At 42.6% G+C, this 27990-nt stretch overlaps 1 protein-coding gene across 1 annotated transcript; it reads right to left on the bottom strand.

Annotated features, from left to right (window-relative positions):
• Positions 1–3003: 3003 nt before the first annotated feature.
• Positions 3004–27588, bottom strand: ACE2 (angiotensin converting enzyme 2). The gene is made up of 18 exons (XM_041416524.1): positions 27397–27588; positions 24231–24389; positions 22259–22352; positions 21490–21633; positions 20000–20112; positions 19369–19477; positions 18547–18644; positions 16861–17030; positions 15572–15798; positions 14638–14782; positions 13042–13140; positions 12293–12415; positions 11788–11960; positions 10838–10896; positions 6270–6370; positions 5200–5316; positions 3756–3950; positions 3004–3124 (listed from the first exon to the last, which is right to left on the bottom strand). The coding sequence occupies exons 1-18, from the start codon at positions 27583–27585 to the stop codon at positions 3004–3006; spliced, it is 2436 nt and encodes an 811-aa protein (XP_041272458.1). The 5' UTR covers positions 27586–27588.
• Between the last annotated feature and the right edge of the window lie 402 nt (positions 27589–27990).

The raw sequence follows: 27990 nt of genomic DNA on the forward strand, positions 1-27990 counted from the left end.
ACTCATCTGAATGTGTTTTTTCTTCATAATCACTTGAAGCTGACACCTAAAGTCGAACTTAGAACTACTGCAAGGGACAGCAACATAAATAGATATAGTCTCACTTTCAATTACTTAGAAATTGCTACAGGTAAAATATTATATCTGTTTTCTCACCAGTATTATTGACTCTAGTTTTGGCCCTCGGGGTGTATATTTGATTTGGAGTTCATTCTAAGTTGCATATTCAGGATATTTTCAATTTAGCAACATACGAGGCATCTAGTAGAGTGTTATTGCTTCCTGAAATAACAGGTAGAAATAAAGAAAATGTTTTATGCAGAATTCTACAGTCATTGCAACATTAAATGGTAAATTTGCTGATCTCGATAACACTTGAGAAGCAAAAATTTGAAGATAAATGAAAATGCTAATAATATAATTGCTTAGCCAAATATTTTCTACTGACGCACTGAAATTTGGCTTCTGAAGTTAGTGCTTAAATAGGAGCACCCAAATTTCAAATGTGCACAGCACTACAAAAATTAGTGCTAACTTCAGCAAGTCTTGAAATACAGATACAGAGGCATCTAAACTTAGACATTAATAGTTGTAAAATGCTGATCGAATATGTATAAAGAGGTTTTAAAACAAAGTAATTTCTGAAATAAATCCTTTTCTCTCTCCCCATATCTGAGCTAGTTCATCATGTGATGCTGGTAAGAGTCCAAGTGATGTCTGCTTGCCCTTTCCCTGATGGAGCTGGCCCAGCCCTAACAGGGACCTCTTCAGCTCTCATTTGAGCTGAACCTAAGGAATAAAAAATGCAGGGTGCAGACATGTGGGGAACGAGGAGAGAGAGATGCAGGTCTCTGGCCAGACAGAGGCTCCCACTCCTGTGCTTGCCTGCATTGCTTGGTGCCAGCCCTGGGAGCTGGCTCGGGAGCACATCCTAGTCTGTGTGGGGCTGCAGGTGTGTTTGAGGGAAAGCTGCATTTGGGGTCATGCAAATGACCTTGGGCACCTGTGCAGGCCTGGGGGCCATGGAACTGCGTGGGAGACAGGGGCAGGGCTTGGTATGATGCTGCCCATGGACCAACCCAGTCCAAGGAGTGCTGGCTCAGAGAAAGGGTCAGGAAGGAGCGCTGACACTGAGAAAGCAGGAGAGGGAGGGCTCTCCCAGCAAAGAAGGTGTGGCCTAATGCATGCAAGTGATTTTTTTCATATAAACATTGTCTTTTTTTTTATGGTCTTCCAACACCCTGCTATATACTTGTAGTGGCTTTATATGTTGACAGTTCTGAATGGTGTTTTTTGATTCAGAGCACAGCTTTTAAAATTAATTGTATTGAAATCAAAGCTTTGTCATAATGAAAAAGTTACTCTTAACAACAGATCTGAAGAGGGCCAGCATGATTAATTACTTTATTTGATTGTCTCCAGAATTGCCATTCCTTTTTTGTGTTAATGCAAAATAAGTAGGAAGACCACAAATAGGTGATTTATTTATCCTAAAAGTCCAGCTCAAGTACTAAGGTTTGGGGCTGTTATGGCAATGGAATATGTGGTATAGATAAGCAACTTAAAAAACATATTTTCATTCCTTGGCATTAGTGTCTAGCTCGCCATTAATTAGTATCATCTGCTTACCGTTTTGAACAGCTTCATTTAAGGATCTTGTCTCTTAAATAGGAAATGAATGTGCAGCATTATAACAGTGTTTTGTGAAGCTGTAGAGCCCAGATGTACTTTTCAGATATATGTTTGGCTGCTTTCTACAGATTGTGGTCATTTTGGAGGCCCTTCATTTTAAGAGTCCATGCATTTTCTGAGCATTTTTCATGCAGGATCATGTTTGTTATTGGCAATTCAGGACTGAGTATCAGAAAACCTTGTGTTTTTCAGTGATTGGGCATGTACAGATAAAACCACACTGGCATGGTGCAGCTATGGTGGGGGACCTGCAAGACTCAGAATCATAGAAAATCTGGCTGAAAGGGTCCTCTGGAGGTCATCTAGCCACATTTTTCCATCATAGTGGGATTATCTCCACTGCTCCACCATCCATACCTTCATCTACCTGATCTCTGAACACTTCTAAAGGTGGAGATCCCACAGCCTTTCCCAGAGTACAGAACAGGAAACCTGGTCCAGTGTTGTTCTATCCTCCATGTGAACAGACTTTGCTCTTCAGGTGCAACCAGAATTTCCCAAGCCTCAATCTACTGCCCCTTGTATGTAACAGCACAATTGTATTTGTTGTAGGCAGCATTTGTAATAGAGGAGACAATGGCCAACTGTATAGTGAAAAATAACCAAAACCACTTTGATAATTTAGTATTAAGGAAGTTTCCATTTTTAATGTCAACATAAAAGAGATTTTTTTTTTTTTTGAGGGAGCATGGGCTATTTCGCCTCTACAGTACTCATCAAGCAAACAGTTAGAAAAATAACTTATGTTATCATATTCTAATAAACTTCCAGTGCTTGTTAGTCTTCATCCACTATCCATTTTACATTGATACAGATTTCTTGAAGGTGCAAAAATTGCAGTTAGCTCATATCAAATTGAGTTCTTTATCACTAAGGTTCTTCTGACAGTCAAGAGTTTTTTCATCACAGTTTTCAGAAACACTTTTGAGGTCTCCATCTGGAAAGATCTAGACGTTCTTTGGGAGTATATGAGTAGTTTTGTGTGTCTTGGTCTGTATACAACTGTATACTTTCAAGCTTTTGTATCTCATTACACAGGAAACAGAAGCTGGATGCAGCACATGCATGAAAAGCAGCACAAATAGTGTGTAATGTTATGCACATAATTCATAGAAAAGCCATGTATGTTTTCCAGTTACCACATAAACAGCAGTTTTAATTGCTATTGGCCATGAACCAGTAGATTAATGGTCAACCAGAAGACATTGTTTGATGACATCCATGGTGTTTTGCTCCTTTGCTAGACACTATTGTTAAAAGTGAAATGAAAAAGAAAAAAAAAAACAGAATCCCTTAGTGTACCCACACCTTTTAAAATGATGTTTGTGTCTCTTCAGCTGGCTCAAAGCCCAGGTTGCTTCTTCCCTCTTCACCATAGGGGTTCACTGCTTCATGGTTTGACCCTGCTTCACCTCTGCTTTCTCTTGCTCTCCTGTAATGAAAATTCATTTTATATTAGAAGGTCCCTGTTCTGTTCCAAGTCCTTCTGGATCCCCAGAATCCCTGACTGTAAATAATACTGTGTTTAACTGCAAATATTTATATAAAAGAAATCGAGTTATGTTTAAGAAGAACCGTAGCAAATCTGCTATGTTCTTAGTAACCCTGTTAGTGGAGGGACATAGAAAACCAACCAACCTATACTTGTTAATGCAGTAATATTTAAGGAAAACATCATAACTGTACAGCCTACGACCAGATTACAGAAAACTGCAGGTGCTGATGAATGTGGGCAACTCTGCTGTTGGAGAAGGCACCATGCTCCCAGCAGGACATCCCCTCCTCCTTGGCAGAAGCCTGGCCACCCTGCAGCTCCCAGTGGCCAAAGCGTTGGTTAAACTGATGGTGATGGGGAAATTGCATTAAGCTACCAAAGCTGTCCTGTAGTGAGAGACAGGGAGATGAACCTTTAGCTATCACTGTTGATGGGAAAGGGATAACAGGCTTTCATTCCTTAACTTGCTTCAGATAAATTGAGGCCTAATCTGTAAAAAATCCTGATGATTCAATTATCGGGACATCTTCCAGTAGTCATGATCATACTATCCAAAAATATTACTCACTTTTTGCGATCTCTCTGCCCAGTGATGATCAAGGCAATAACTCCAATGACAACCAGACTAATGACCACCCCAAATACAATTAACCAGATGGTTACAGGTGGTTCATAAGGTGCAGCCAGGGTTGGAAGTATTCCCACAAACTCCAGCGTACTATCATCGAGTCTGAAAGCCTCATTTATTCGTCCTCGAGACATCCTGCCATCGAATGCAAATTCAAAGAGTTTCACACATTTATTGAAAGGAAAGGAAGAGTTTTCAGTTTTTTATAAATCTTCAGCATGGTAAGGGTCCCCTGAACATCTCAATTAAAAGGCTGCAGAGGAGGTACTGCTAAACCCATTTTCCTTCTGGCACGTGAGTAACAACCACAGAAACTTAAACCCTTAACCTATTTCAGCTTAACTGACGTGTTCAGACACTCTATGGACTCTTAAACTCAGTCTTAACATTTATTAAATGAACCTTCTGATCTCCTTCTCTCTTTGTATTTTGCCCTTCATTCTCTTTACCATTTCTTGTCTATTGAAAAGTTTCTTAGTTATGCCACATAAAACCACAACTTTGACATCTTACCTGTTTCCCTCCTACAGTCTTACACAATTTTGATTAGTGTGTTTCTCACTGCCCTGAAAACCCTTTCCCTGGTGTCTCATCTGTGCCTTGTTTTTCCTTAAACTTCCACATCTGCTACTGAGTGCTAACCCAAGAAGCAACTGTGAAGAGTTACTTTCACAGCCATATTCTTCTCCCTTAGTTCACCCATTTATCTCACTGCTTCTTCAACCCCATCTCAGGTTGATGCTGCTTTTAGATTTGTGCCCTCTTCATTTCCCACTGCACATTACCCATGATGTTCTGCAGAGTTGCGGTTTTACTTATCATTTTTATAGCAATGACTTACAGTGGTGTCACACCATGCTATAAAAGAGCTGTTCATTGACCTGTAAGTGGGAACTAGCTCCTGCTCTGACCTCTTCTATGTAATCAAATACATCTGGCTGTCTTTCTAGTACACCATTATTCTGGAGTCCTTGTTAACAATAATTCTTGCATTGACTTTTCAAAAACGAGAGGAAGAACACACATGTGCATACACACATCATTACTGTATTCTTTATTTCAGTATATAAAATAGTTCCTGTCAAAGTCTGAGCAATTAGATCAGCTGGCAAGGTCTGATGCAAATGAAATGTGTTTTGGCAACACCCTGGAGCATTTTACTTTGGCTGTTATCCAAGATACCATCTGATAGATGGACTATTTTTTTTTCTGTCATAATAGTTTTCATCCTAGTATCTCTCATCCCACTATTTTCATTTTAACTGCAGAATTTACTTTCTTGTCACTGCTTCTGCCTCAGCTGACTTAAGCACTGCTTTCCCTTCCAACCTTCCATCTGGTTGGTTGGTTGCTTGCTTTTTTTCCCCAGAAAGCAAAATCTCACCTGATGGCATTTTCCACGTCAGCTTTGGGCACAATATCACTGATATTACCTGGCATGCTGACAGTAATGTAGAAGGAGATCCTTTGTGTCTCTTCCCCAACATGAATGTCTGTAATACTGAAGGAGAAACAGAAGAAAAAGGTTATTTTCATTGTTGAGATGACATTAGCTTTAAATTCGAGCCAGTGAACAGTTGTGTTTGACTGACTTTGCCAGAGGTTTATCTATGCACTGGGGGCATAGTGATATTGGCTGGGAAGTGAAATCTATTTTCCTGCCAGAATCCCTTTTTCTATATGCTAATTTGTAACTTGAGCTGGAGAGAGTCTCTCTCATATCTAAGACAAGTCTTGGTGCAATTTTCCATAGCACATAATCACTTGCAGAACAGAGAGTGTTTGGGGTTGATCTCTTGAATGAGGGGATGTATGAAGTAAAAAGTGGAAAAAAATAGCTTTCTTCCTTATTTTTCTAGAGTAGATTCTAGATATTACATGACTGATGTTCTATAAAGTAATACCTAATAGCTTGAGTAGATAGCTTCTGAGCATTATTGAAAATACTTAATGAGAAGGGTTGTTTTTCTTATCAAAATCACTTTCAGGCGAAAGATTTTATGCTTGTAACTGAACCTAGATAAGATTAGTAAGTCTGTACCAAATTGTGGTGCTTTATAGTCAACATGTTTATCTTTCCTTAACCCCAAACCCCTTGGATATTCAGTATGATACACATACATTGCTAGAAATGTTAATTTCTAATCAGTCTACCTTCCCTGATATTTATATATTTATGTTGGGCACAAATTGTCAAGGTGCATCTCCATCACTGATAAGCTGCAGGAAACAAAGCCTTCTTACCTAACTTTAGCACATTATTCCTAAACTTCAGGCTCTTGAGGGGAAAGATCTCACATACCCAAGCTGTCATCTTGCCTTTTACAAACAATGTTCGAGATCGTTTCTGTCACCTTACATTTGTCAGAAGGCACAATTAATCCCACCAGTTCATGCCATCAGCTGAGCAGAAGCAATGCAGGCATAGCTGGCACAATTAGGCAAGCCACTCACTCGAAGGCAGCTTTCTGTTTCTTCACCTCTGCAAAGTATTTTCTCATGGCATAGGCGACAGATGACTTGAACAAGAAGAGCTCACTTTCATCCCATTCATACTGCAGAAACAGCACAAGAGAAATTACTCAGAGATGTCAAGAAATCAGGGACACTAAGAAATCCTTCTAAAAAGAAATAGCAACTGTAATGCTTGGCATGCACTTCAGTATTATTTATTTGTGCCATGATAATACATCAGAAACCAACCCAAACCCTTTAGATTTGTTAATCTTGGCACTGTGCAGTAGAATAACCAAGGAGGCATCCCTGCTGCCAGATATCATGCTGTCCCTCTGCAATCTCTGGCACCTTTATATGGGACTGCTGAAGATGCTGCAGTGCCAGCACACCTTCCTGACTTACAGAGAGAAAAAGCATCAGCAAGACTATTCTGCCAAATATTGTACATTCTCTTTGAATTCTAAAAATTTCATTACTTAGATCTTGTTTTAATCACATAAGTTTATTTGCAGAGCTGTTCTGTTAAGGAGGAGAACTTTTGTGGTAGAGTTGTTGTGTGAAAGTGGCTAATTTATTTGCTTGATGAGCTCGGATTTTTGTTCATGGTCTGTTTTGGTAAAAACTTTGTATCAGTACTTCTGCAGCAAGCCACATTTGGGGTTTTTTCCCTGGAGAATAGATAGGTGATATAAAAAAAAAAAAAATATTGCCTGTGTGCAGGCTTCTCCTGGCCTGCCTTATGAGTCCAAAGTTATTTGCAGTGCAAGACAAAAACAGCTTCTTTGGGGCAGGAACCAAGAGCTGTACAGGGGGCAAAAACCACCACCGGAGGTAATAAAGCAGCCTGGTTTGTTGTGAAATAGCATGTGTGCACGAAGGGAAAATTCCCAGCTGAACTCTGTGGCAGTATCTTTTTATTCCACTCAGGCATAGATTTGATTGTGTTTATGGTACTTGGGCAGGAAGGCCCATAAATGCTGTCAGTGATAGAAAATCAGCTCCTGACTTTCTTGAACATTATTCAGGAAGGTGCGGTAGAAGGCAGCTCTGTTGTAACTGGCTTTATAAAACCTAGCTTTATAAAAACATTTTTCATATGTGTCCACCTCTTGACACTGATGTAAAATGAGAGAGATGTATAAATATCCATGAGGAAGACATATCTATGAGGGATAGACAGGGACAAACTGTTTAGCTGGGTGTGTTGCAATAGCACAAGGAGTAATGGTTTTAGACTAAAAGAGAGTTGATTTAGATTAGTTACTAGGAGAAAATTCTTTACTGTGGTGAGACACTGGAGTAGGTTGCCCAGAGAGGTGATGGATACTCAGTCTCTAGAAACATTCAAGGTCAGGCTGGGTGAGGCTTACAGCAACTTGATCTAGCTGAAGATGTCCTTTCTCATTTGCAGTTGGGTTGGGCTAGCTGATCTTTAAAGGTCCCACAACCTAAAGAGTCCTGATTGCATTAATAAAGGGCAGGAAAGGGCAGAAAGAACCCACTGCTGTCAGTCCATTCAGGACCAGGTCCCAGGAAAGGCACAGGTACCCAAAGCCACAGCAATCAGAGCAGTCCCCAGGGCATTTGAAGGGCAGGGGCTGTGCCAGCCCTGGCTGTTCCCACCAGGAAAGGCTGAGGCTGAGTTCCCTTTGTGAGGCAAATGCCCCCAGCTTTCTCCTGCTGGCACAGCTCTGCACTGAAGCACCTCTTGTTACTGCTGCTGCCTCCAGCAGCTGGCACTGTTCACTATCACAGCTAAGAGGCTGTTGTTGGGGTTTCTCAATTTTCTATTTATGCCCAACATCTTTAGGCTTGCAGTGTTGCTTTTTTATTGTTATTATTTTTACCAGGATCTAATGAGCTTGATTCCTCTACTGATGCTTTCTGTACTTAACGTGTTAACTTTTTAATAATTTTTTCATTTCTCTAACTTGTACTTTGTTTTTTTTTTTTTTTCAGTCTAATGTATTTTAATTGCCACTGTGCCTCTCAATTGCCTTTATAAATACTATTACTGGCTGTGTGGATGGGAGGTACTTGGCTGGCTTCTGATCTGTGTTTGAGTTGTGACTACCCACACAGCTTCCCCTGGCATCTCAGGCACTCACCCTACACTGTGCCTTACAGAAGCTGCTTTGCTTTCAGACAGAAAAGAACTCTGCCAGGCACCTCTGCTCTGATACAGCGTGTTCACTCCAAGGTCCCATATGTGATTTGAAAGACAGTGTAAGTGTGGCCTCTGATTCAAAAAGGATTTTTCATTGCAAAATACATCTAAATGCCTGCAGGCTGACAGCTCTCCATTCTCTAACACTGTCTTGTGTGACAGCCCTTTACAATGTCATCACACACATGGCATTGACCTGGTAGAGAATTTTGAACTAATGTTTGGAGAGGGGTCTGGTTTTCAAGTGGCAGTCAGGGGCTGGCGCTCCTGGAACCGTTTCTGTTAAATATGACAGACCCCAAGGAATTCAGTGGGGATCTTGTAGCAGTTTCCTTTGTGCAGGCACTTTCATAAAGGCCCAGCTGAAGCAAAACTGTGGATGTTTCAGCCTCATGAGCTGCACCCGTGATCCAGCAATGCTGCGGCTGCAGCTCTAATCTCATCAGCCTGAAAACAATTAGCAGGGTAATTGCAGCAGTGCACGCTCTGGTACAGCTGGCGTTGAGCCCATCCGAGAGTCTGGATGCTTAATTTGCCAGAACTTGGGGCTATTAAAACATCCCTGCTGGGGCTGAGTCATGGCCTGTGTGAGCTGCAGCTGCCCTGGCCCCCAGCACAGCTGTACCTGAGCCCAGAGCAGGAATCTTTCCCTGCCTGCTCTCTCCAGAGCCAGCGAGCACAAATGCAAAGCTGTTTGCTGGCATATTCAGAGTCCTTTGTGCTGTTAGGTTACGGTAAAGCAACTCAAAATACACCTTAAACAAACAATTGCCCACAGCTTCTGTGCACTGTGAGCTGTGCAAAGCACCCAAAACACATTGCTGTGTGTAGCTGGGCTGAGATTCTGCCCGAGATTCCCCCTGCCTTTTCTCTATGCTAGTTCACACACGTTCCATCACCTGCTGCTGCCATACCAGCATTCTGCCATGTCCCTGGGGACTCAGCAAAAGGGAAATTTGTGGGGAGGCAGAAAGCAACCGAATAGAAAAGGCTTCTTGCAAATTGGTGATGTGAACTGGTTTTGAGAGGAAAATGTATGGCTTGCTCTTCAGAGCTTAGGAACCTACTGTCCATGCAATAATTCAAATTAAGTAATCTGTATGAGATTGTTTTACAGCTGCTCAATTGCACAACAAAAGACTATGATGGCTAAAGGCAGGCATAAAAATGATATTAAGCTAAACATTAACCATAATGACTAATAAATGTGTTGTAATATGGAGCCTTTTTATGCTGTTGATATCAGTTTTGAATTGTATCTAACTTGACTAGGCAATCTAGGAAGCAATAAAACTCCAGAGGGGCTTGCGTATGAGAGAGTGATAGAAGCAAGAGCATCAATTAATATGAAAAATCACCCCGTGGTTTGTGTCCTTGCTAGTGCAATAGGCTCCAACATGCAGGTCTAAATGGCCTGCCTGATGACATACTCATTCTTGGAAAATTACTAATGTCCTGCAAGGTGAAAATGGCTATTAACAGGAATGAAGTGTCTGCACTTAAACCTTCGACACTGCCTCCGTGAGATTAGCATGAAGAGGAAGAGTTAGAATAAGGAGTGAATTTTCAGCCTGGGTTAAGCAGATGGGCTAAGCCAATGCTCTGTTTAAAATCGTAAAAGCCATCTTCAGCTTTGATGAGATTTTTTTTCATTGCTGTAATACATTTTATTGGACCAGCTGGTATAATTGGGGAAAGCAGACAAGCTCTTGGGAATGAAAGCCCTTCGCCTCATCTGAAACAGAAGCATCTGCACTGCACTGTCCCCCGCAATCTAACAACAAAGCTGTCTCTGTACCAGGGTAGGAGGGCAGGGAGGCAGCTGTGCATATCAGGGCCTGCAAATATTACTGTAAACAGCCAAACAAAAATCTCCTGAGAAATGTGTTAACAGATGTGTTTTAGTTTGAAACCAAGAGCATTGAAGGACAAAGAGTGGGATCCACCAGACTGCTTTTAAATGTGAAGTTAGCTGCTCTAATAACTTCTGAAGGCAGTCACCATAGCCACCATAATGGCAATTAGAAGAAATTAGGTAGAAGCTTTAAGTGGAGACATCAGCAAATCTGGGGAAAATACAGCCATTTTCGTGCACACAGGTTCCTCTATGTTAGCCTTCCAGGCCTGTTCTGTAGGAGGTGGAAAATCATGATTGGTATGTCTAGAGAGTAACTAGCTGAGATGGGTGGGCTCACTCAGAAGTTCCTCCACTAATTTTAGAGGCAGTCTTGACCACAAACTTAGACAAGACATCTTATATGTGACAACCCTTCACCTGAGCTGATGCCACCCTTCAGACACAAAGATCAGCCATACCCTGACTCAGTTTCTGAGCCATTACCACAACACCTCTGTTGCCCAAGCAGTAAGAAGGGTGCCAGAGCACAAACACACTCACCGCCTGGTCCCCCAGAGCTGACTTCAGGCTGATGCGCACTTTGATGGCATTGCTAGAATCTGGTTTAGAAAGAAACAAGGGCCATGTTAGAGCTGCTGCAACAGAAAGTCTGCTCCTGGTAAATGCTGAGGTGGCTAAAGCTTCCTTACAGTTCCCTTGCTCCCCTTGGAGAGCTTGGGGGGACTGATTTTGTTTCCCTTCATCACCTCTACTGCAAACACACTCATCTGAGCTGTCAGTTCCCAAGTCTGGTTTTGTAGCAGATGGAAAATTCCTCTCTCCTATAACTGGGAATGAACAGCTTAGATGCAGATGCTGGTGCCTGGTTAGGTGAATCCCACTATCAGAGACTGGCACAGGGCTGCAAGAGTTAAGAGGCTCTCCAGTATCAGCAATGATTACACAAATATAACCTGTCTGGTTCATCACTCAGTGTCACAATAAGCTGAAAAACACATTTTTCCACAGTCTCCTCCTTTTCCTCCCCTTGAGCTCCCCTCTTTGACTAACACATGTCAGCAAAACCATAGCAGTAATTTTTTTGTACTGGTTTGCCCCCACACCTGGCTCCCTGGACAAGTGGCTCCCAGGTCTGCAATACAGGCACACTGCTCTCAGGAAAGTGCCACACAAGACCAAGCTTATGAATCTTTCTTCCTTCTGTAGAGTCATCCCACACTCTGAGTGCTGCCATCATGAAAAAAAAGACACCTCAACTTCTGAGAACTGGGTGGGGCTCTGACAAATACACATGCTGACTTCTTCAGCTCTGGCCATGAGGAAGCCAGTTGGTTTTCCCGTGAGTAAAACTTACAGCTCAGTGTTTATTTCCCATAACCCTGCTTTTTTAGGGAGAAGAGCCTCCAACAGCTACAAGAGAGAGGCACTTTGCTAACCATGGGCTGTGAAGAATAACTCATGTCCTTAAATCACCCATAAGCCATACATACATGGTGTCCAGTCTGTTTTCCAGCCAATGAATCTGTCAGAATTAGTTTTTTTCAGCCACTCATATAAGGGTTCAAAGTAGTGGAGCAAGGGAGCTGCATTCATGTATTTTTCTCCTGTTACATTTTCCAGTGCTTGAGTCCAGGGCTTGGATCTCCCTAATTCCAGCAAGTGTCTGTATATGTGGAACAAGAAGTAATATGTTATTGTCATGTTCCATCTAGATGAGAAAAACACTCTGTGGCCAGTATAAAGGTGTTCTTTGCTTCTGAATTCATTCCTTTCTCCCATTGTTCCTATTAATAAAAATATTTTATCCCCACAAACAAGTAATTAAACCTTTGATGTATAGAACCTTAGTATACATAAATTTAGTCAACTTGTCAAAATGAACTGAGCAGGTGTAGGCTAAATTTCCAAGCTAGGTTTATTCTTGATACAACCTCATTTACTCCAGAAGCTTTGTTACTCTCTGATTTATTACATGTGAGAAATTTGCTTCGTTACCTGAGTTTCTGCCCAGCTTCAGTGGAGTTGGTAATGTCACATTTGTGAAGAGGGCCAACATGGTTAGCTGCCTTGCAAAGTGCCTCCTGAAACTGGAACTGATAGATGGTGCGGGTGTAATACCTAAAGGAAGGGCAAGGAAAAGGGAGGCACAGGTTTTATTAGCTGTCTGTCAAGGAAACCTGCAAGCCTTTGGCCTTTGGAAAGCTCTGCTGCATCAGCTTGGGAGACTGCACTGCAGGGACAGAGGCCAGCTGATATTTACAAGCTAGGCTAACTCGAATCTAACAAAATGCCAAGATCAAGTGGACTAGAAGAGCCTCAAATCTGTTTGTTACCACATAAATCAGGAGAGGGTAAAGTTTTTAAGGTCCAGCTCTCTTCTCTGAGCCCTCTAAAATGAAGTGGCCGGGACACGCAGACATTCAGGGCTGCATGCTCATGGCCCAAATGACATGAGGCACAGTGACCCCCCAGAAGGCAAACACTCATACAGAAGTGCTCCTGCTGTTTGATGGCAGCATGAAACTTTCCTGTTCAGCAAGAAGGTCAGCAGCCTCCTTGCTGCTCAGAGATTATTATGGAACAACGCCTGATGTGCAGAGAAACACTCCCATTGGAATCAGCAGCCTTTGGTCTGGGCTTTAAACAAAATAAGTTTGGGTCCTGAGACTCTCCAGCAGATGTTTTAGGTAGTTTGGGCTTGTTCTGTAGACAAAACTTAAGTAATGAATTAAACACTGCACTACCTTATGAAGGAGTAATCATTGGCCACGTGAAACAGCACGGCAGGGTCGCAGTAGGTTTCATCATGAGGGACTGGTTCCACAACACCAACTATGGCTCTCCTGGAGATGAAGGAATAACAGTGTTTCTGTTTATAGACAATAAGCAGAGGTAATCTGACTCAGCTTTTTTTCTGTTTTGTCTGATACATATGGACACCTCTCACTTGCAAACAGAAGGATTCCATACAGCTCCCAGTAACCCCAAGTGAGTTCTGCTTCACAGCTGGAGACCACAGAGAGGAAGCTGTTTGGAAACTCAAAATGCAAGGAAGGGATTTGTATGATAGCAGGGTGTGCATGGATCAATTAGTGGTATGAAATAATCTGCAAGACATGAGATTCACATAAACCACCTCATGCCCTGACCCATCCTGAGTTTAGAGACCTGTTTTTTGTTTTGGGCAAGGGCATGCAGAGACTGGGCAACCCAAAAGGCAGATGGCCTCCTGTGCCACTGGGCTGGAGATAAGATTTCTCTTTATTTTTCTCTCCTGAGACTGTGTTTCCTGAGAAACAAACCCATGCCTTGAGTTCTGAAAATGGTAATAAGCTTCCATGGAAATATTTTTCATAAACCTGTATTTCAAGCAGAGAGCTTTGCAGTGCCACTGCAACAGATGTGATAAGCTTCCCTGAACAATTTGTCATTCTCTGTTACTCTGACATCTCTGCTACTTTTGAATACATTGAAGCTGATTGATTTTTACAGTGGGTCAGGAGGCTTGCATATATCAACTTTTATTATAGATTCTGTTTGCTGATGGAGGCTTGCTGTTCATGTTCATGTTAGAGTTCAAGTTCCATTTTCAGCGTGGGGCTTGTTTGGTTTCTTTGCATTTTTCTGCCCTCATATTAAAACCAACCTGGGAAATTACAAACTCCAGTGTGAATCATATTTATTTTTAATCTTGTGCTCCAAGGTGCTGAAAATAGACTGATTGATGGGCACAATCTGAAAAGGCACCTCTGGCTGTTACTTGCTGAGGGAACTGTATTTTCTGTACGGAGAAAGGTGGTATCTTAGTACACAAGGAAGAAATTCAGTCCTTCAGATTCAGTCTAAAATCTTTCAAGCAATTTGCCTCCAAAAGCACTGTACGGTGGGAAGGAAACACAAAGTAAAGAAGTGTGCTCAGATACTTGGTGGATTGAGATCTGCGTGTTTCTCTGGCTGGCAACTACAATGAACTTCATTTTCCACTTGTCCTTAAGGATGTGGGGAGCAAACCAGAGCACGTGACCAGTGAGACTTAGAGAAGGGCTGTACTTTAGCTGTGAAGATGTCTTGGGGAATGTGTCAGGGGGACAGCAATGTTGATCTGGAACAGGCCATGCAAAGGCCATGGGCTGTCTTTATCAGGAAGCTGACATGTGACATTATGAGACATTGTCTGCACCACAGTTGTGTATTTCTATCGAGCACTCTATTGGTATTTACAGAAACATCCAGAGACACACATCCTGTCCTATGGGGCTCAAACACCTCAGTATGTTGACTAACTAGGGTTGAGTTTGCAGGTTCATATTAAAAAAATCCCCTTTGTTTCTCAAACTTACTTCATCTCCCACCACCGTTTGGTCCATTCCTGTTTTGTAATCTCACCCCTAAACACCATCCACCTCCACTTCTCCAGCATGTAAGTAAAAGGCATTGTTCCAACAATGGTTAGTGCTTGTTTGAGCAGAAAGTTGATTTCAGTTTCTGAAGAGAGAAGCAGTTAAGGTAATGGTTATGGTCGCAATTAGTACCTGACTAGATGGCTAAAATCATTTCCTTTAACAGCTAATGCTTACATCTTTTTTGAGTTACAGATTTTCACTAAGGAAAAAGTGAAAGGAAGAATACTACTGAAAAAAAAAGAGATGAGATCATTTAGGATTGTACACGGTTTTGTCTCTTTCCCCCAAACTCTTAAATAACCTAGTCCTTTGACATGTACATTTAGTTACCTATCACTGAGAACCTCTCCAGTTTCTGAGGAATTTTGAGCTCAAGACATCTCAAAATGTATAAAATGTACATTTTCATCCATCTAAGGTAGTGCTCAGAAGCCAGATGAACTGCATTATAATGAGGGCTATGTTGTCACTCAATATTCGTTTAAGTGGGAGATGTAAATCTCAACGTTTCAGTTTCATTTGAACTGATAAATGCACATCTTGATAGAGATATGTATGGATTCATGCAAGAGAATTGAAAAGAGTTTTGGAGACTCATCTAAATGAACTATGAAAATTAAAGGATGAGTTGTTCAGTGTTGAAGGTAGTGAAGTGCTAGCTGCTTTTTAAATTATGTAACAGCATTGCAAAGTAGTGATCTTTGCTTCACAATGCGATTTGGGGAAAAATAGTATTTCTGGTAAATTAGAGGAGTAAGATTTTCAGAAGCCTGTCAGTTGATTGCTGAGTTTGCAGGCACGATCTTCTACTACAAAATAAGACCAAAAAAGTGCTTTCACATAAATGCATAATATCTATGCATTTATTTACCTTCATCATCTTGGAAAGTTGGCTCTAGGAGATCAAGAGATTTCAAGTGCTGAGGCGTGGCTGCAGAAAGTGACATAATTTCACCTACAGCTTCGTGGAAGCCTTCGTTGGCACCGCTCCTCAGCAGGTAGGGCTGCCCCGAGTACGCCATGTCGTACTCAATGTGGCCCATCTCGTGGTGTGCCGTCAGGAAGTCATCCATGGTCACTTTGGTGCACATCTTGATCCTACACACCAGAATAAAGTGTCTGTGGTTAGAGAGAGAGTGGCCCAGAGAAAGGCTGACTGAGCCCTGTTTGCCACAGCAATGGGGCTAAGCCCCTCCAGAGCTTGCAAATGCCCTTTGCAAAACCTGGGCAGCTACATCCTGATATGCAGTGCAGATCCTCCTGCTGCAGCAATACTTCATAGGAAACTCAGCAAAACACCTTCAGCCACCTTGAACTTGTCCAGGGAGTAAGAGAAAACTGCTGTTTTGTGAGAACAGCTGTTCCCTAAAACCCGGTGATAAACTCGCTGTATGTGTGGGAGTGAGTAACCACCACCAATCTTAGCAATGTACAAAATGCTGTGTGTTGGTGACTCCTACTACTTCATCCTCATGTAGGATTTACAATTTACTAAAGGAATGTCTTCCAAAGAGGGTTTCTTTTCATCTTCCCCAGACTGCTGAGGTGGGACACTGATGTGTTTCACTAAGGCTCGGCTGTGCACCAGCTTCTTTCTTTCCCTGGGTAACTGTGCAGACTGCAAGAGGGGTCAGAATTTCTGCAAGTATTCATTTGGTGGGAACTTGCTGTCCCACTTCTTTTCAAAGTATGGAAGAGACTGATGGATTTTCATTAAACTGGAATACTCTGCTAAAGATAGACAGTGGACTTTCAGGAGATTTTCTCTTGCTACCTAGGGACACGCTGCCATTGCTGCAAAAATGTGCAATTGTCCACAAATCTCACTGGTATCCACCTGCATTTCTGTTTATCCCTTAAGCCTAGAACATAGCCATTATTTCTCTAATTCACAAAAATATTAGTCACTTCTCAGCTAAAATTTTGGGAGTGGATCTTGAGTAGATCTACTAGTAAATTTGAGTAGATCTTCACAGGAAAAGTTATACAGAAAGGTTCACAGTCCCACAGGATCCCTGCTCTCTTGTCTTCCTTCCCCCTCTTTTCAGCCAGAAAAAAAATAAAGGAGAATTTATAACTTAAGACAGCATGGTGCAGCTTTCATGAAAATAGGTTTGTTCTAGGAGGCAGTACAAAAAGGGGTCATAGCAATTTCAGTACCTGTAATCATTTTTGCCCAGGTCCCATGCTGTAGGATGGCAGACAACCTTCCTGCCGTCATTTGGCTCTGTGAGCATGGAGTTGTTCCAGAAGCCCTGAGTCATGTTGTAAAGGCCAATGGAAACAAAGAAGGCCTCAGCAGATCTGAATATTTTATTGGCATTCCATTTCTGAAAGAGACAATGCCACCATTAACCTCTGCTTCTGCATGCAGCCTGTTCCCAATGGTCTCCTTGCTGCAGGGCAGCTGACTTCGTATTTCCCAGGAGCTTCACACCTGCACCTGGCCTATCGAGAGTAAGTCAGTAGTGTCTGCCTTTAGCACTTCTGTGAATTCTGCTGGGAACTGGAATTAAGCGTTTTCCCTGCAAACAAAATAGGTTTCTGCACTCAGAGGTTCAACAGATAGCACCTGACCCAGACCAGAGAAGCTCTCAATAAAAGATAAAGTAAGATAAAAAATGTGTTCCTGTATGTCAGATCTGTGATCCAACCCTTCAGTCACTTAAGTCAGCCTGGGGACAACACATTTGAGGAAGTGGAGCTACATTCCCAGCAGATGAGCATGAGAGATTTCAGCCAGAACCATAAAATTTGGTAAATGTATCTATGGGAGTTGCTTAACAGATTAAAACTGCATGGTTATGTTCTGGATAATTTTGCCATTCAGCAGTTTTATTATTCTACCCAGCAGGAGCTCTGCATTCACTGGGATGAGCTCTCACAGAGACCTGGGCGGCAAACAGCTCATTTGGATGAAAATCCCAAATGGGGCACACCCACCAACAAGGATGAGCCCACCCATTGCTCAAAGGCTACGTAAATAATTCTTCCCTTCTTGCAGTGGTACTTCAACAGACACATGTTTATGACTACAAGTGGGTCAGTGGTGTAAACCAGAGGTGCGATTAATGCAGACTTGTGCAAACTGCTAAGGAATCAAATTCAACTATTCCTCCTTTTCCCAGTATAACATTTTCATGGAGTGCTGCCTACGAGAGGAGAGTAGATATCAGGTGAATAATTGCACTTCAAAAATCATATTCCATCTAGTTCCATCAAATTCCCTTTAGTTTAAAACAGGAGTAAAGCTTTGGCAAGACTACAGGGAATTATCTCCCCATGAAGATAAGAACCCATGTTCTTGGTCTGGTAAAGGTGGTGGCACAGCTGTTAGCTCTGCAGATCTCAAACACAGGCCTTATGCTGCTATGCAGTTATCAAAAGATAACAGGCAGCACTGCAGTTTCTGCAATGTTGTAGCTGTAACCAAATAAACAAGACTGACAAAAATAAAACAAACTGTGATATACAAACTATTTGATTATGGTAATGACTGGCAAAGGTCATATTTGATACCAGCCCATTTCAGGAGTCCTGAAATATTTATAAGTACAAAATATATCTCTTAGAGGAAAAGAGTCTCTGAGGAAAATAGACTTCGAGACAGGATTATGGGGGTCAAAGAGGGTGGAGGAAAACAGAGAACAGCTAAAGGTACAGTGAAAAATGCATAAACACTTAAAAGAGAAAAGCAAAAACAGGATGCAAAAAGCAACACTTTTTTGGCAGTGTGTCTGCCTGAGGGCAGCCATGGATTTCTAAAGAGCAGCCGATATGTGGTACATAATTTTTATACCTTCTAGATTTGTTACATAATGCATACTGCATGAAGGCATGTCTTACCTTTTCAACCATTGCAGAAGTTACATCAATGTTTGGTTTGGCTGGATAGGGAACAGTCAAGGCATACAGATTTGTCCAGAATCTACCCCACATATCACCTTCAGAAAAAGAGAGAAACAAATACATACTTTGAATGATTTACTATGTATTACTCAAAGGTGCCAGACAGGACTATAAATCATGCAGTGTCAAAAATAGGGACTCCATCTAACCAGGACTGATCCAGATGTGAAGGGGAGCACTTCTGGAAGGTCATGCATAGGTCAAACTCAGATCAAGGATCCTTTTATTACCCAATATCAGTAATTCTTCGATAATGCAGTTTCAGGACTGATGACATTCCTAAAGGTGTATGAAAACTGAACATCCTTTTTTTAGTCCACGTGATTGTTGTGCCATGTTCAGGTACACAACACTTATGGCAGCTTAATGCTGCATGATTTGAAAGCCAAGTTATGAAATGTGGGTTCTTAGAGTAAAATCTGAAAGAAAAAACAAGTCTCTCTGGAACTCTCATTTCTAAGGAAGACAAGTTCTGCAGAGGGGAGGGAAATGTCCCAGCCAAATGCTAGAGTTTTGTGCTTTGTGAGGTTTGGCAAGGATGAGAATACCTGCCCTCCCTTCCCGCTACTGCTGCTAAGCATTTGTGTCATCTCTGCTAGGAATTTATCCATTTCTCCTCTACCCTTCTTTTTTTTTTTATCTGTAACCTTTTTGCTAATATCTTGATTAAACAGTCAGATTATTCTCCACCCATGTGCCTTGTAGGTGACTGTGCTGTGTATAAAGCCAGGCTTGCACGCCACGGGTGTGTTGACATACCCAGCAAGTGAGCAGGGAGGCCTCCTGTGGAGCTGATGAGCTCAGGGCCGTACACTTGCCCCAGCTTGTGTCGCACATAGGCATGCAGCTGCTCGTACAAAGGTTTTATCTGGAGGCAGAGGAGGAGAAGGAAACCATTTTTATTTTTCACTTCGCTCTATTCTGCTCATTACTCCTAAACAGAGAGCCTTGAAGCTCTCTCTGACAAAAAGCTCCTGGCAGGTAACTGACCCCCAAACCTGCAGCTTAGGTTTGCCCCCTGCCTCAGGGCTCAGGCACTGAGTCCAGATTCCAGCCACAGAAGTCCTGCTCAGGTATGAGGGAGGGAGCATTGCTAACTTTCGAGCTGGAGTATCAGGGATGCCATCTACCCCATGGACCCTACTTGGAGGAGAGACATGGACCTGCAGAGCTCCCTCTTTCCCAGCCTTTGGGGACCAAACTGGTCCTTGAAAAGCTACAGAGGTAGAAAAGTCATGTGTGTCTCCTCACATCTGTTTCTGTTAAACCCATGTAGACTGAGATCAGCCAATTTAAAGCAGGTTTCATCTTCATTCATAACATCAGCACGTGAGCCCACCATTTCAAAACACAACCCTGCAACCCAGCTGAGAGCTCTTCCTGCCTCTACCTGCTCAAATGTCTTCTCCACATCTTGAATCAGCTGGTCACGGCTGTATTTGTAATCTTCTGGAGACTCTGCTTCATAATTTGCTCTCCAGTAATCTCCGTAGTCAGAATAACCTGTAAAGCATGGATGCACAACATTAGGACACCACAAGTGGCACTGCTTAGTGCCACTAAGGCAGCATTTCTCTGCAGGAGAAGTGCAGCTCCCTGCAGATCCCATGCAGACCTGCAGCCTTCCCCCAAAGCAAAGCAGCAAAATTCTAGATGGTTTGGGTTTAGCAGAGAGGAAAAAGCCCCCCTAAGGGTGTCCCTCATGAACATGCAAGTATGGGAGATTTCCAAGGAATTCAGAAATTGATGTCATGGTTATCTGCTAGGTAGGGTCATTCAGTCTGGAAATGGAGATCAAAGGAAATCAGGAGTCCTGACTGGAGCTCCTGGGGCTATGAGGGACAGCAGCCTCTGCTCAGGCTGGACACTAATGGATTCTCTCAGAAGGCATAAACTGGTGGACATTGAATATGGGCCTCCTTTTCCAGAAACTAAACCACCAGGATAGATGCAGACACCAGAAGTGAAATTCAGTTCCCAGTTCCATTACATATTCCAGTCCACTGAGCTCCATCAAGCCTGGAGTAAAAATGGCTCCTAGCTGAAGTCTCTTCCTTAGTGGTATGAAGGAAGGCCATAATGACCTTCTTAATGTTTGGCTTTTTTCCCTGTCTTACTCTTTGGGTCGTATTTTCTTATCCAGCACCAGCCTGACAGTTTTTGCAAAACAAGGAGGATGGGAAAGCAGGTGATGCAGCTGCAGTCTGGCCAAGAGACAGATGATGAAACTACTTCAGAAGCTACTTTAGAAGACCCCAAAAGAAAATTAGAAGGCAGCTGCTACTGTTCCTTGAAAAGACAGTTCCATATGATTTGTATGGAGATCTCAGACTGGAAGCACACTTCCATTAGTACAAAATCCTTTTTGAACATCCAGCTGCAGCTGCTGTCCCAGGCCTACCAAATCTGATCATTCCAGCTAGGGAATAATGCTTATAAATGTACCAATGACTGTGGCTGCAAGAAGGTCAGGGCCCATAGGAAAGCGGAGATCTTGTCAAAACTCAGCAACACTCAGAAGCTGTTTGAATGGAGTGTGCCTGTCCATAAATCACAAAAGGTGCAGTTCTGGGTGCTGGGTAATGAGGGTCACTGATGCATTGTGGCCTTTGGGAAAAGTGCCAACAAGGAACAGTGCCAACTTGCCCAAAAAGGTGCCTCTTGCTCCAGGCTGGGATGAAACCTCTGAACTGGTCAATGGCAGTTGTCTGCATTATCTCTTACTTTGAGACATGCACACCAAGAGCAAATTATGTGCAAATTATGTATGTGTTTTGAATTCCTGGGAAAATTGGGTAAGACTGCAGTATATTTACTAGTTTCTGGAAGCCAGAAGGAAAAAAAAAAACAGAAACAAAAAGAAAACAAAAATTCACTTACCATTAAGCCTTGCAACCTCATTTTCAAGTTCAACATACTCTTCATATAATGGTCTCATCATTCTGCCAACATCAGCTCTCCAGCCTTCCCAGGCCCACAGTCTCTCATTATAATCAGTGCTGCCAGCCATAATAGCATCCAGACCTGTCAGAACAAAAAAGTAGGTGCTAGGCTTTGAAAAAGCAGAATTTTTCTTTCATAACAGGCAAACAAACCAAAGTGAAAGAAATTCATGAACAGAGAAGAAAACACTTTGTACTCGATATACTGAAGGATCCCATTATTTTGTTGCATCCTTTCCTAATTTAAGGTTTCCCTCTTGTCTTTAAGAAGCATGGAGAACATCCATAGTCTCACAGACTCATAGTCTCTTAAATGCTCTCTCCACATTAGCTTCCCTTAAGTTGGTAGAATTCTCAGGACGGGCCTCAATGCAACATTAAGTCCAGCACGACTGAAGGCAGGGAATAAAAAATTGATTTTCTGTGATACAGGCAAACCCCAGGTGACAGGCAGGCTGACAAACAAGCTGAGCAGCCCTCCCCATTTTTTTTTCCTACAAACAGGAGACAGTATGTCTCGTGGGCAGAAGGTCCAATGGAGGTGCCTGAATGCAAGGTGCAATTAAATTATGACTAAGCTTTAGATAGCAGGAAGTATCTGTTGAAATTACAGCCTGTTCTTTTTGCAGTCAGGAGCCACCCTTTGGCTTTCTCTTTCTGCACCCTCAGGGTGAAGAACACAGTAGGGGCAGTGGTTGGTGTCGTACCTGGCTCCAGCACCAAACACTCCGATGGATCATTGATTTTACAGACGGTCCCAGTGCTGTAGATGGTACTCATTGTATTTAGCACAGTGCCCAGCTGCAAGTTAAATGCAAGACAGCCTGTTAGAAACCTACTCTGTGCAAAATAACAGCCAATTATGCTAATTCTTTAAAAGCTAGAATCAACACTTCACCCACCAGCTTAATATTTAAGCATATGTTTGAGCTCAGGAGAGATTAATGAAAGAATTTGCCTAAATGCATTACTGAACCAGATCTAGCTGGAAAAGACAGATAATCTCCCAAATATATGATATAACCTACAGGTTCTTAATATCCAGTCATATAGGGCTCTGGATTCAATGAGCACTGACTGCCACAAGAGAGCTGTCGATACACAGCAGCAATAAAAAAATAAAGATTCTCAATGTGCTTTCAAAAGCATGAACACACATAAACTTTGCAGGGAGGTTGTGGCTTTGAGTGGCAGCAAAAAGAGCCGCTTTGGCAGGTGCTGCCAGGCTGACTGCTGCCTGTGGGTGTTCATATCACACACTGCATGGATCTGCTTGGACTCCATCACAGAGACTCATGTCTTGGGCCAGCTGAAGGCCAAAATGCACCTGAAATCATTCAGCTGTATCTCAGAACCTGTGCTATGGGGCTTTAAATGTTTTTCAATGTTTCCACGTCTTCATGCCTCAAGGATAACATGTACCACTTTTATCTTTCCCTTTAGGACTATGCAAGTTCTCACTTAAAGATTTAAGTCAGAACTCTGAAGAGCTGTCAGTGGGAGGGGTAATTAGTGACTACATCTAACTTTACCTCTGTCAGCATTAAAATCAATCAGTGCCCAGGCAAATTTTTGTGTCAGTGAAGAATACTTGGATATTCCTACGGAACCCCATCAGGCTGTGTAAAAAAGTCACTTTTCAAACATGAATCAACAGCTCCAGCCCCAATGGCCATTATCTAGGAAATTCTAAGTGTCTAAACAGGGAGGGTACTGAACTACATATCTCCTCAACAGGGGCAACATTACCATCAGTGCACTGTTGTGATCCAAAATAAATATTTCTTTGCATTAACTGCCAGCATTCCCACCAAGACAATCTGTTTTTCAGAAATCCATCTTATTTGGATCAGACAAGAGATCCAGCCAATCTGCTGCTTCCTTTGCATGGTGATTAGCACTGCTGACCTTAGTAGAAAACTCTCAGGATTCTTCTGTAATTAGGACTGTAGGATCCTGGACTGTAGGTACCCATGACTCAGTGCTGTTTCAATTTGATCTTCAGCAAAGGGAAGTAATTTAATTCTCAAGTGTTTGGTTATAAATCCCTTTTGAGTCTGCATAGCTGCTCACTCCAATTTCACATATAGTCATTATCCATATATCTGCCTCTCAGGTGAGTTTATCAGTGCAAATGTCAAATCTCATTATGATTCTTGCCAAATCTTTCTGGCCTTCAGCAGCTTTCTGTGGAACCCTCCCCATTTTCAGGCATCCCAGGGTGCCCAGTGCAATGAAACATTCCTCCTTTTTCCCAGTGTCATAATGTACCACATTCAGAGAAGGAAAGACTTCCTCCATCTCCACCTTTCTGACTCATCGAATGGCCTTGTACCCATCTCTTTCTGCTCATTGCCCTAGATCTGGACTTCACCAAGCACTTACCACATGTCCTTTTTTGGTTTTATGGCTAATCCAGCTAAAAGTGCAAGGACTGCTCTGAGGCGTGTTTGAAATTTATTCCATGGCAAAACTGCTGACAGAAATGTCAACCAGCTTCCTAGGCCAGACTACCCACAGTCCTGTATTGCTGGGAACACCTAGAACAGGTACACTTCCATACCATACACTGCATCATCCCAAAACAAGCAGCGGGGTGACAGCACCATGGCTTGAGGGTGTTGTGAGAGGCAGCTGAACTCACCCCCCAAAAATTATGAACTACATTCAACAACTTACTCTGTTATACTTTTCTGGTGACAGAACAGATGATCCTCGTTCCTGGAGAATCTGGATCTGGAGCTTGGTGAGGTCATCTGTGATGCTGTCTGTTGGGAATTTGCTGGCATTCCCGGAGGCCTCCTCGTAAAACGCGGACCACCTGGCACCTGCCTTGCTCTGCAAGGGGGGGTCACACAACCCTGAATTAATCCCTCCAAGGGAGTGGAGTGGCCTGATGCACTCAGTGGACAAAAACATCACTTCTAGGAAGAACTTCATTTGTGAAGAGCGCTCATGGACTGTGGGCTGAGCACTTACACCACCTGGTGAAACGGCTACAGAGCTTTTTGGCTTTGTTTTATTCACACATCCAGATAATCATTTTTCTTTGGGAACAGCAAAAAGCATGACTGTCTACTCACACCTTGGTTGTTATAATTGATCCAGAATCACTTTGCTGTGTCTCCTGCTATTCTAAATCACTTTTTCTTCCCTTAGTGCTTTTCTTCACCCACCTGTGAAGAAATAAGCCAGGGCACAAAGAGATCTGTGACCCAGATGTTAATCCCCATTTCTGCTGCAGTAGCAGGAACACTCAGCTGCCAAGATAGTGATACTGAGTCTGTTTTTAAGGCAAATATCACTTTCTTCTGAAATGCTGACAAATAAAAGATTATACTTGGGCAAAGGAGGCTCTAAACTGGTGCCCAAATTGGGTGTGCAAAATCTCAACATTTTGCATGAGATTGCTTTTAACACTTCTGCAATTACAGACCATGGTATGTGAAACTCCCAAATTTCAGTTCACAAAGTAGTAGCATTAGAACACAATTTGGAGTTGGGACTGTCTTATTCACCATTTTCTAATGTGTTTGTGCACAGTTTAACACATCAGCAGCAATTCCAAATGGCAATAAGAACAGTACTAATTAACCCAGGTCCTTGGGAGATTTTATTTAGTTGTGCTTACACCAGAGCTTCCCAGGCTGTGGATAGGGCACCTGTAACACCCATCTCTGGTGCTGAGGCACCAGGGAACTCCAATGTCATATTGTGCCTGAGGAGCTCTCAGGCACCCTTCACCCCCAGCAGACACACCAGTAAGACCAACACTTTCTGTGGGGCTGTGCCCAAGTTGTTCAGCCCCATGTGTGACAGGGGCACAGCACCCACTGCTCCAGGCTCCAGCACAAAAGAGTGGTGGCAGATGTAAAGCTGTGGTAATCCCATCCCCACAATTCCATCCTAGCTGCAGGAGGGCAGCCATCACTGGGAGGCTTTCCAAACTCTCCCCTTCACGGGAACAGACAGTCCTGATACTCCTCAGCAGCTTGCAGAGCCCAGTGGGAAAGAGCTTGATAAGCACCCAGAGAAAAGCATTGCTGTGCCAGGATGCTCCTGAGCTCCTTGCCCTGATCAGGAACAGAGAGGTGCCTCAGGAGTGGCAGGGCAGAAGAGGGGGCTTGCTGGCTACAAAACCAGGAGAAAGCAGTTATCTTGCTGTCTGATATTTCCACAATTAGAGGAATTGGTTGATAAGTCAGAGGAATAGTTGTAGGGCTTGTGACACAATTTACAAGGAAAATGGATGTGAAGGAGCCAGAAGGGACAGTATTCATTAACTCTCCTCCAGCAGAACAGGAGGAGGGGAATCAGTGGGTTTATTAGCAGCGCTGCTGAAGAGATCAAGAGAGAGAAAAAGTTCTCTCTGAATACCAGACTAATTGGTTTTATTGCTGGTATCTCCTCATGTATTTTATTATCATCTCATTAATGCTGAAAATATTATATAGGGCTTTCATTTTATGTGTTTGGAAACATTACAGTTTAAGTGTCTGGTGCCTTGGAAAAAATTCCAGATTGACAATGATTAGTCATTAGGATTTCTTCCAGCAACCAGTCTCCTTGCTTTAATTAAGAAATATGATAATTAGAACATGTTTTAATTAAGTTATATGACCACAAAGTGAAAGACCAGCCATTAGGTAAAAATAGATGTAGAATGTTCAGCTTTTTGTGCTTGGAATTGTTTTCTCTAAGGCTTGAGTTAACTTTAAAAAATGTGGCACTTCAAAACAAAGCAAAATACAAGATGGTTGTGTTCATTCTGAAAGGCTTTGAGCTTACAAGATACTGAACTGAGGCATAGCAATATCAGTAACCAGCCAGACCATGGCTGCCTGCTCTTGACAAGTTCTTGCCTAGAGACCGCCCCAGGGTTGGGGCAGACAGAGGCTGGTGTTGAGAAGCAAGAACTGTGTTGGAAGACAGCATAAATATAAGTACTATGGTCCTTCCTGCAGACAGAAATGGACTTTCAAACAAACATGCAAGACCACTGCGACTGAATCTCCTCTGCTGGCATTTGCTAGTCTGTGATCTCACTTCATTTTTCCCGGTCTAATACCTCCAGGCAGTCTACCAACAGCCCTGACTCTGAGAAGAGTGATGGGGGCAGGGGGAAATGTCCACCACTGAGTAACTGGTGTGGGCCAATAAATCCATCAGCAAACATTTAACAGAATGCCTGCATCCAGAAAATATTTGCATATTCATTGAGAAGTAAAACAACTGCCTGTGTCAGTAAAAAGCACAGAGTTTGTCCGGTCTTAGGGAAAGTGGGAGACTTGAGCTCATGTGAGTGCAAGGTTCAAATCCTGTTTCCTTGCACCACAGACAGCACCTACCCCAGGCCCTTGGAGAGGATCTTCACCCTCAGGATATGCCCTCTCCAAGAGGAAAGGGAAATGCTTTTTTCTTAGGAAGGGAAACCCCACAGAGAAACACTGCGCCAGGAGGCACCGGTGGTGTTGGACTCAGCAGAAGAAAGCATCTCTCTCCATCCAACAAAGATTTTCAAGATGAACACACAGTGCTCCCCTGCCTTTTCCTTCCACTCATTGGAGAGACCTGAAGTGATGGCTAGGGACAGTCCAGCTTCTGGACATCCCTCTGCAGTGCAGGCAGTCCAAGTACTAACCCAAGGCTGTAGAGGCTGGTAGTGGCCCAGGCACATCCAGTGAGCATTGCTACGTTAAAGCAAGCTCCTCTACCCTTCCCAAAATGAAGCACAGCTACCAGAGAAGTAACACTCCAATTTCAGACAAGCTTGGTGGAACCAAAACAAACCAGAAAGTGTCACATTCCTAAGAGAACAGTAAAGGATGCAGGATGGAGCACTCACCATTTCATTGGCATTCTCCTCAGTGATGTTGGTGTTGTAGTTCCATGAGGCAATGGAGTTCTCATAGCTGATATCTTCTGCCTTCCTGTTAAACTCTTCTAAAAACATTTGGGCTTGTTTTGTGACATCCTGAGGGGTCACAAGAGCGCTCAGGCCACAGAGAAACCAGAAGTGGACCAACATATTCATGTTCAGGATGAGAACCTCTCAACAAAGTAGGTTTCCTCAGGCAAGCTTCTCTGTTGGCCTCTGCCTCATCAGCCTTCAAGCATGGCCACTGTGAAGAAGAAAGGCTGAATCCAATTTGCTGGACCTTTTATAGGTTTTATTCATTATAGGAGAGAAAGGAAAAAGTTTTTTATAAAAAGCCAAATAAACAAAAGTCAATTATTAACTTTGGAAAAACATAATTACTCCTACCATTTTATGGCCTTCTTATAAAAAGCTTTTACTTTTGGTTAATGTTTCCCAAATGTGCTGTCAATGATACAGCTGGTCACTTTATCTATAGCCTACCCGTGTCTCTGGTAGCTCAGAATCTGTCAATCCTTTAACAGGTTGGTGATAAGCTGTAAAAATATTTAGAAACTTCAG

Source organism: Onychostruthus taczanowskii, unplaced genomic scaffold, assembly GCF_017590055.1.
Source record: "Onychostruthus taczanowskii isolate IOZ18803 unplaced genomic scaffold, ASM1759005v1 scaffold52, whole genome shotgun sequence".
Classification (NCBI taxonomy): Eukaryota; Metazoa; Chordata; class Aves; order Passeriformes; family Passeridae; genus Onychostruthus; species Onychostruthus taczanowskii.

Excerpts from the sequence above, each read along its gene's own strand:
- ACE2 (XM_041416524.1), bottom strand. The coding sequence starts at position 27,585 with ATGAATATGTTGGTCCACTTCTGGTTTCTCTGTGGCCTGAGCGCTCTT. Across the intron at positions 19,478-19,999 it reads TGGAGAAGACATTTGAGCAG|ATAAAACCTTTGTACGAGCA; the intron begins GTAGAGGCAGGA and ends CTCTGCCTCCAG. Across the intron at positions 13,141-14,637 it reads AAACGGTGGTGGGAGATGAA|GAGAGCCATAGTTGGTGTTG; the intron begins GTAAGTTTGAGA and ends CTTCATCTCCAG.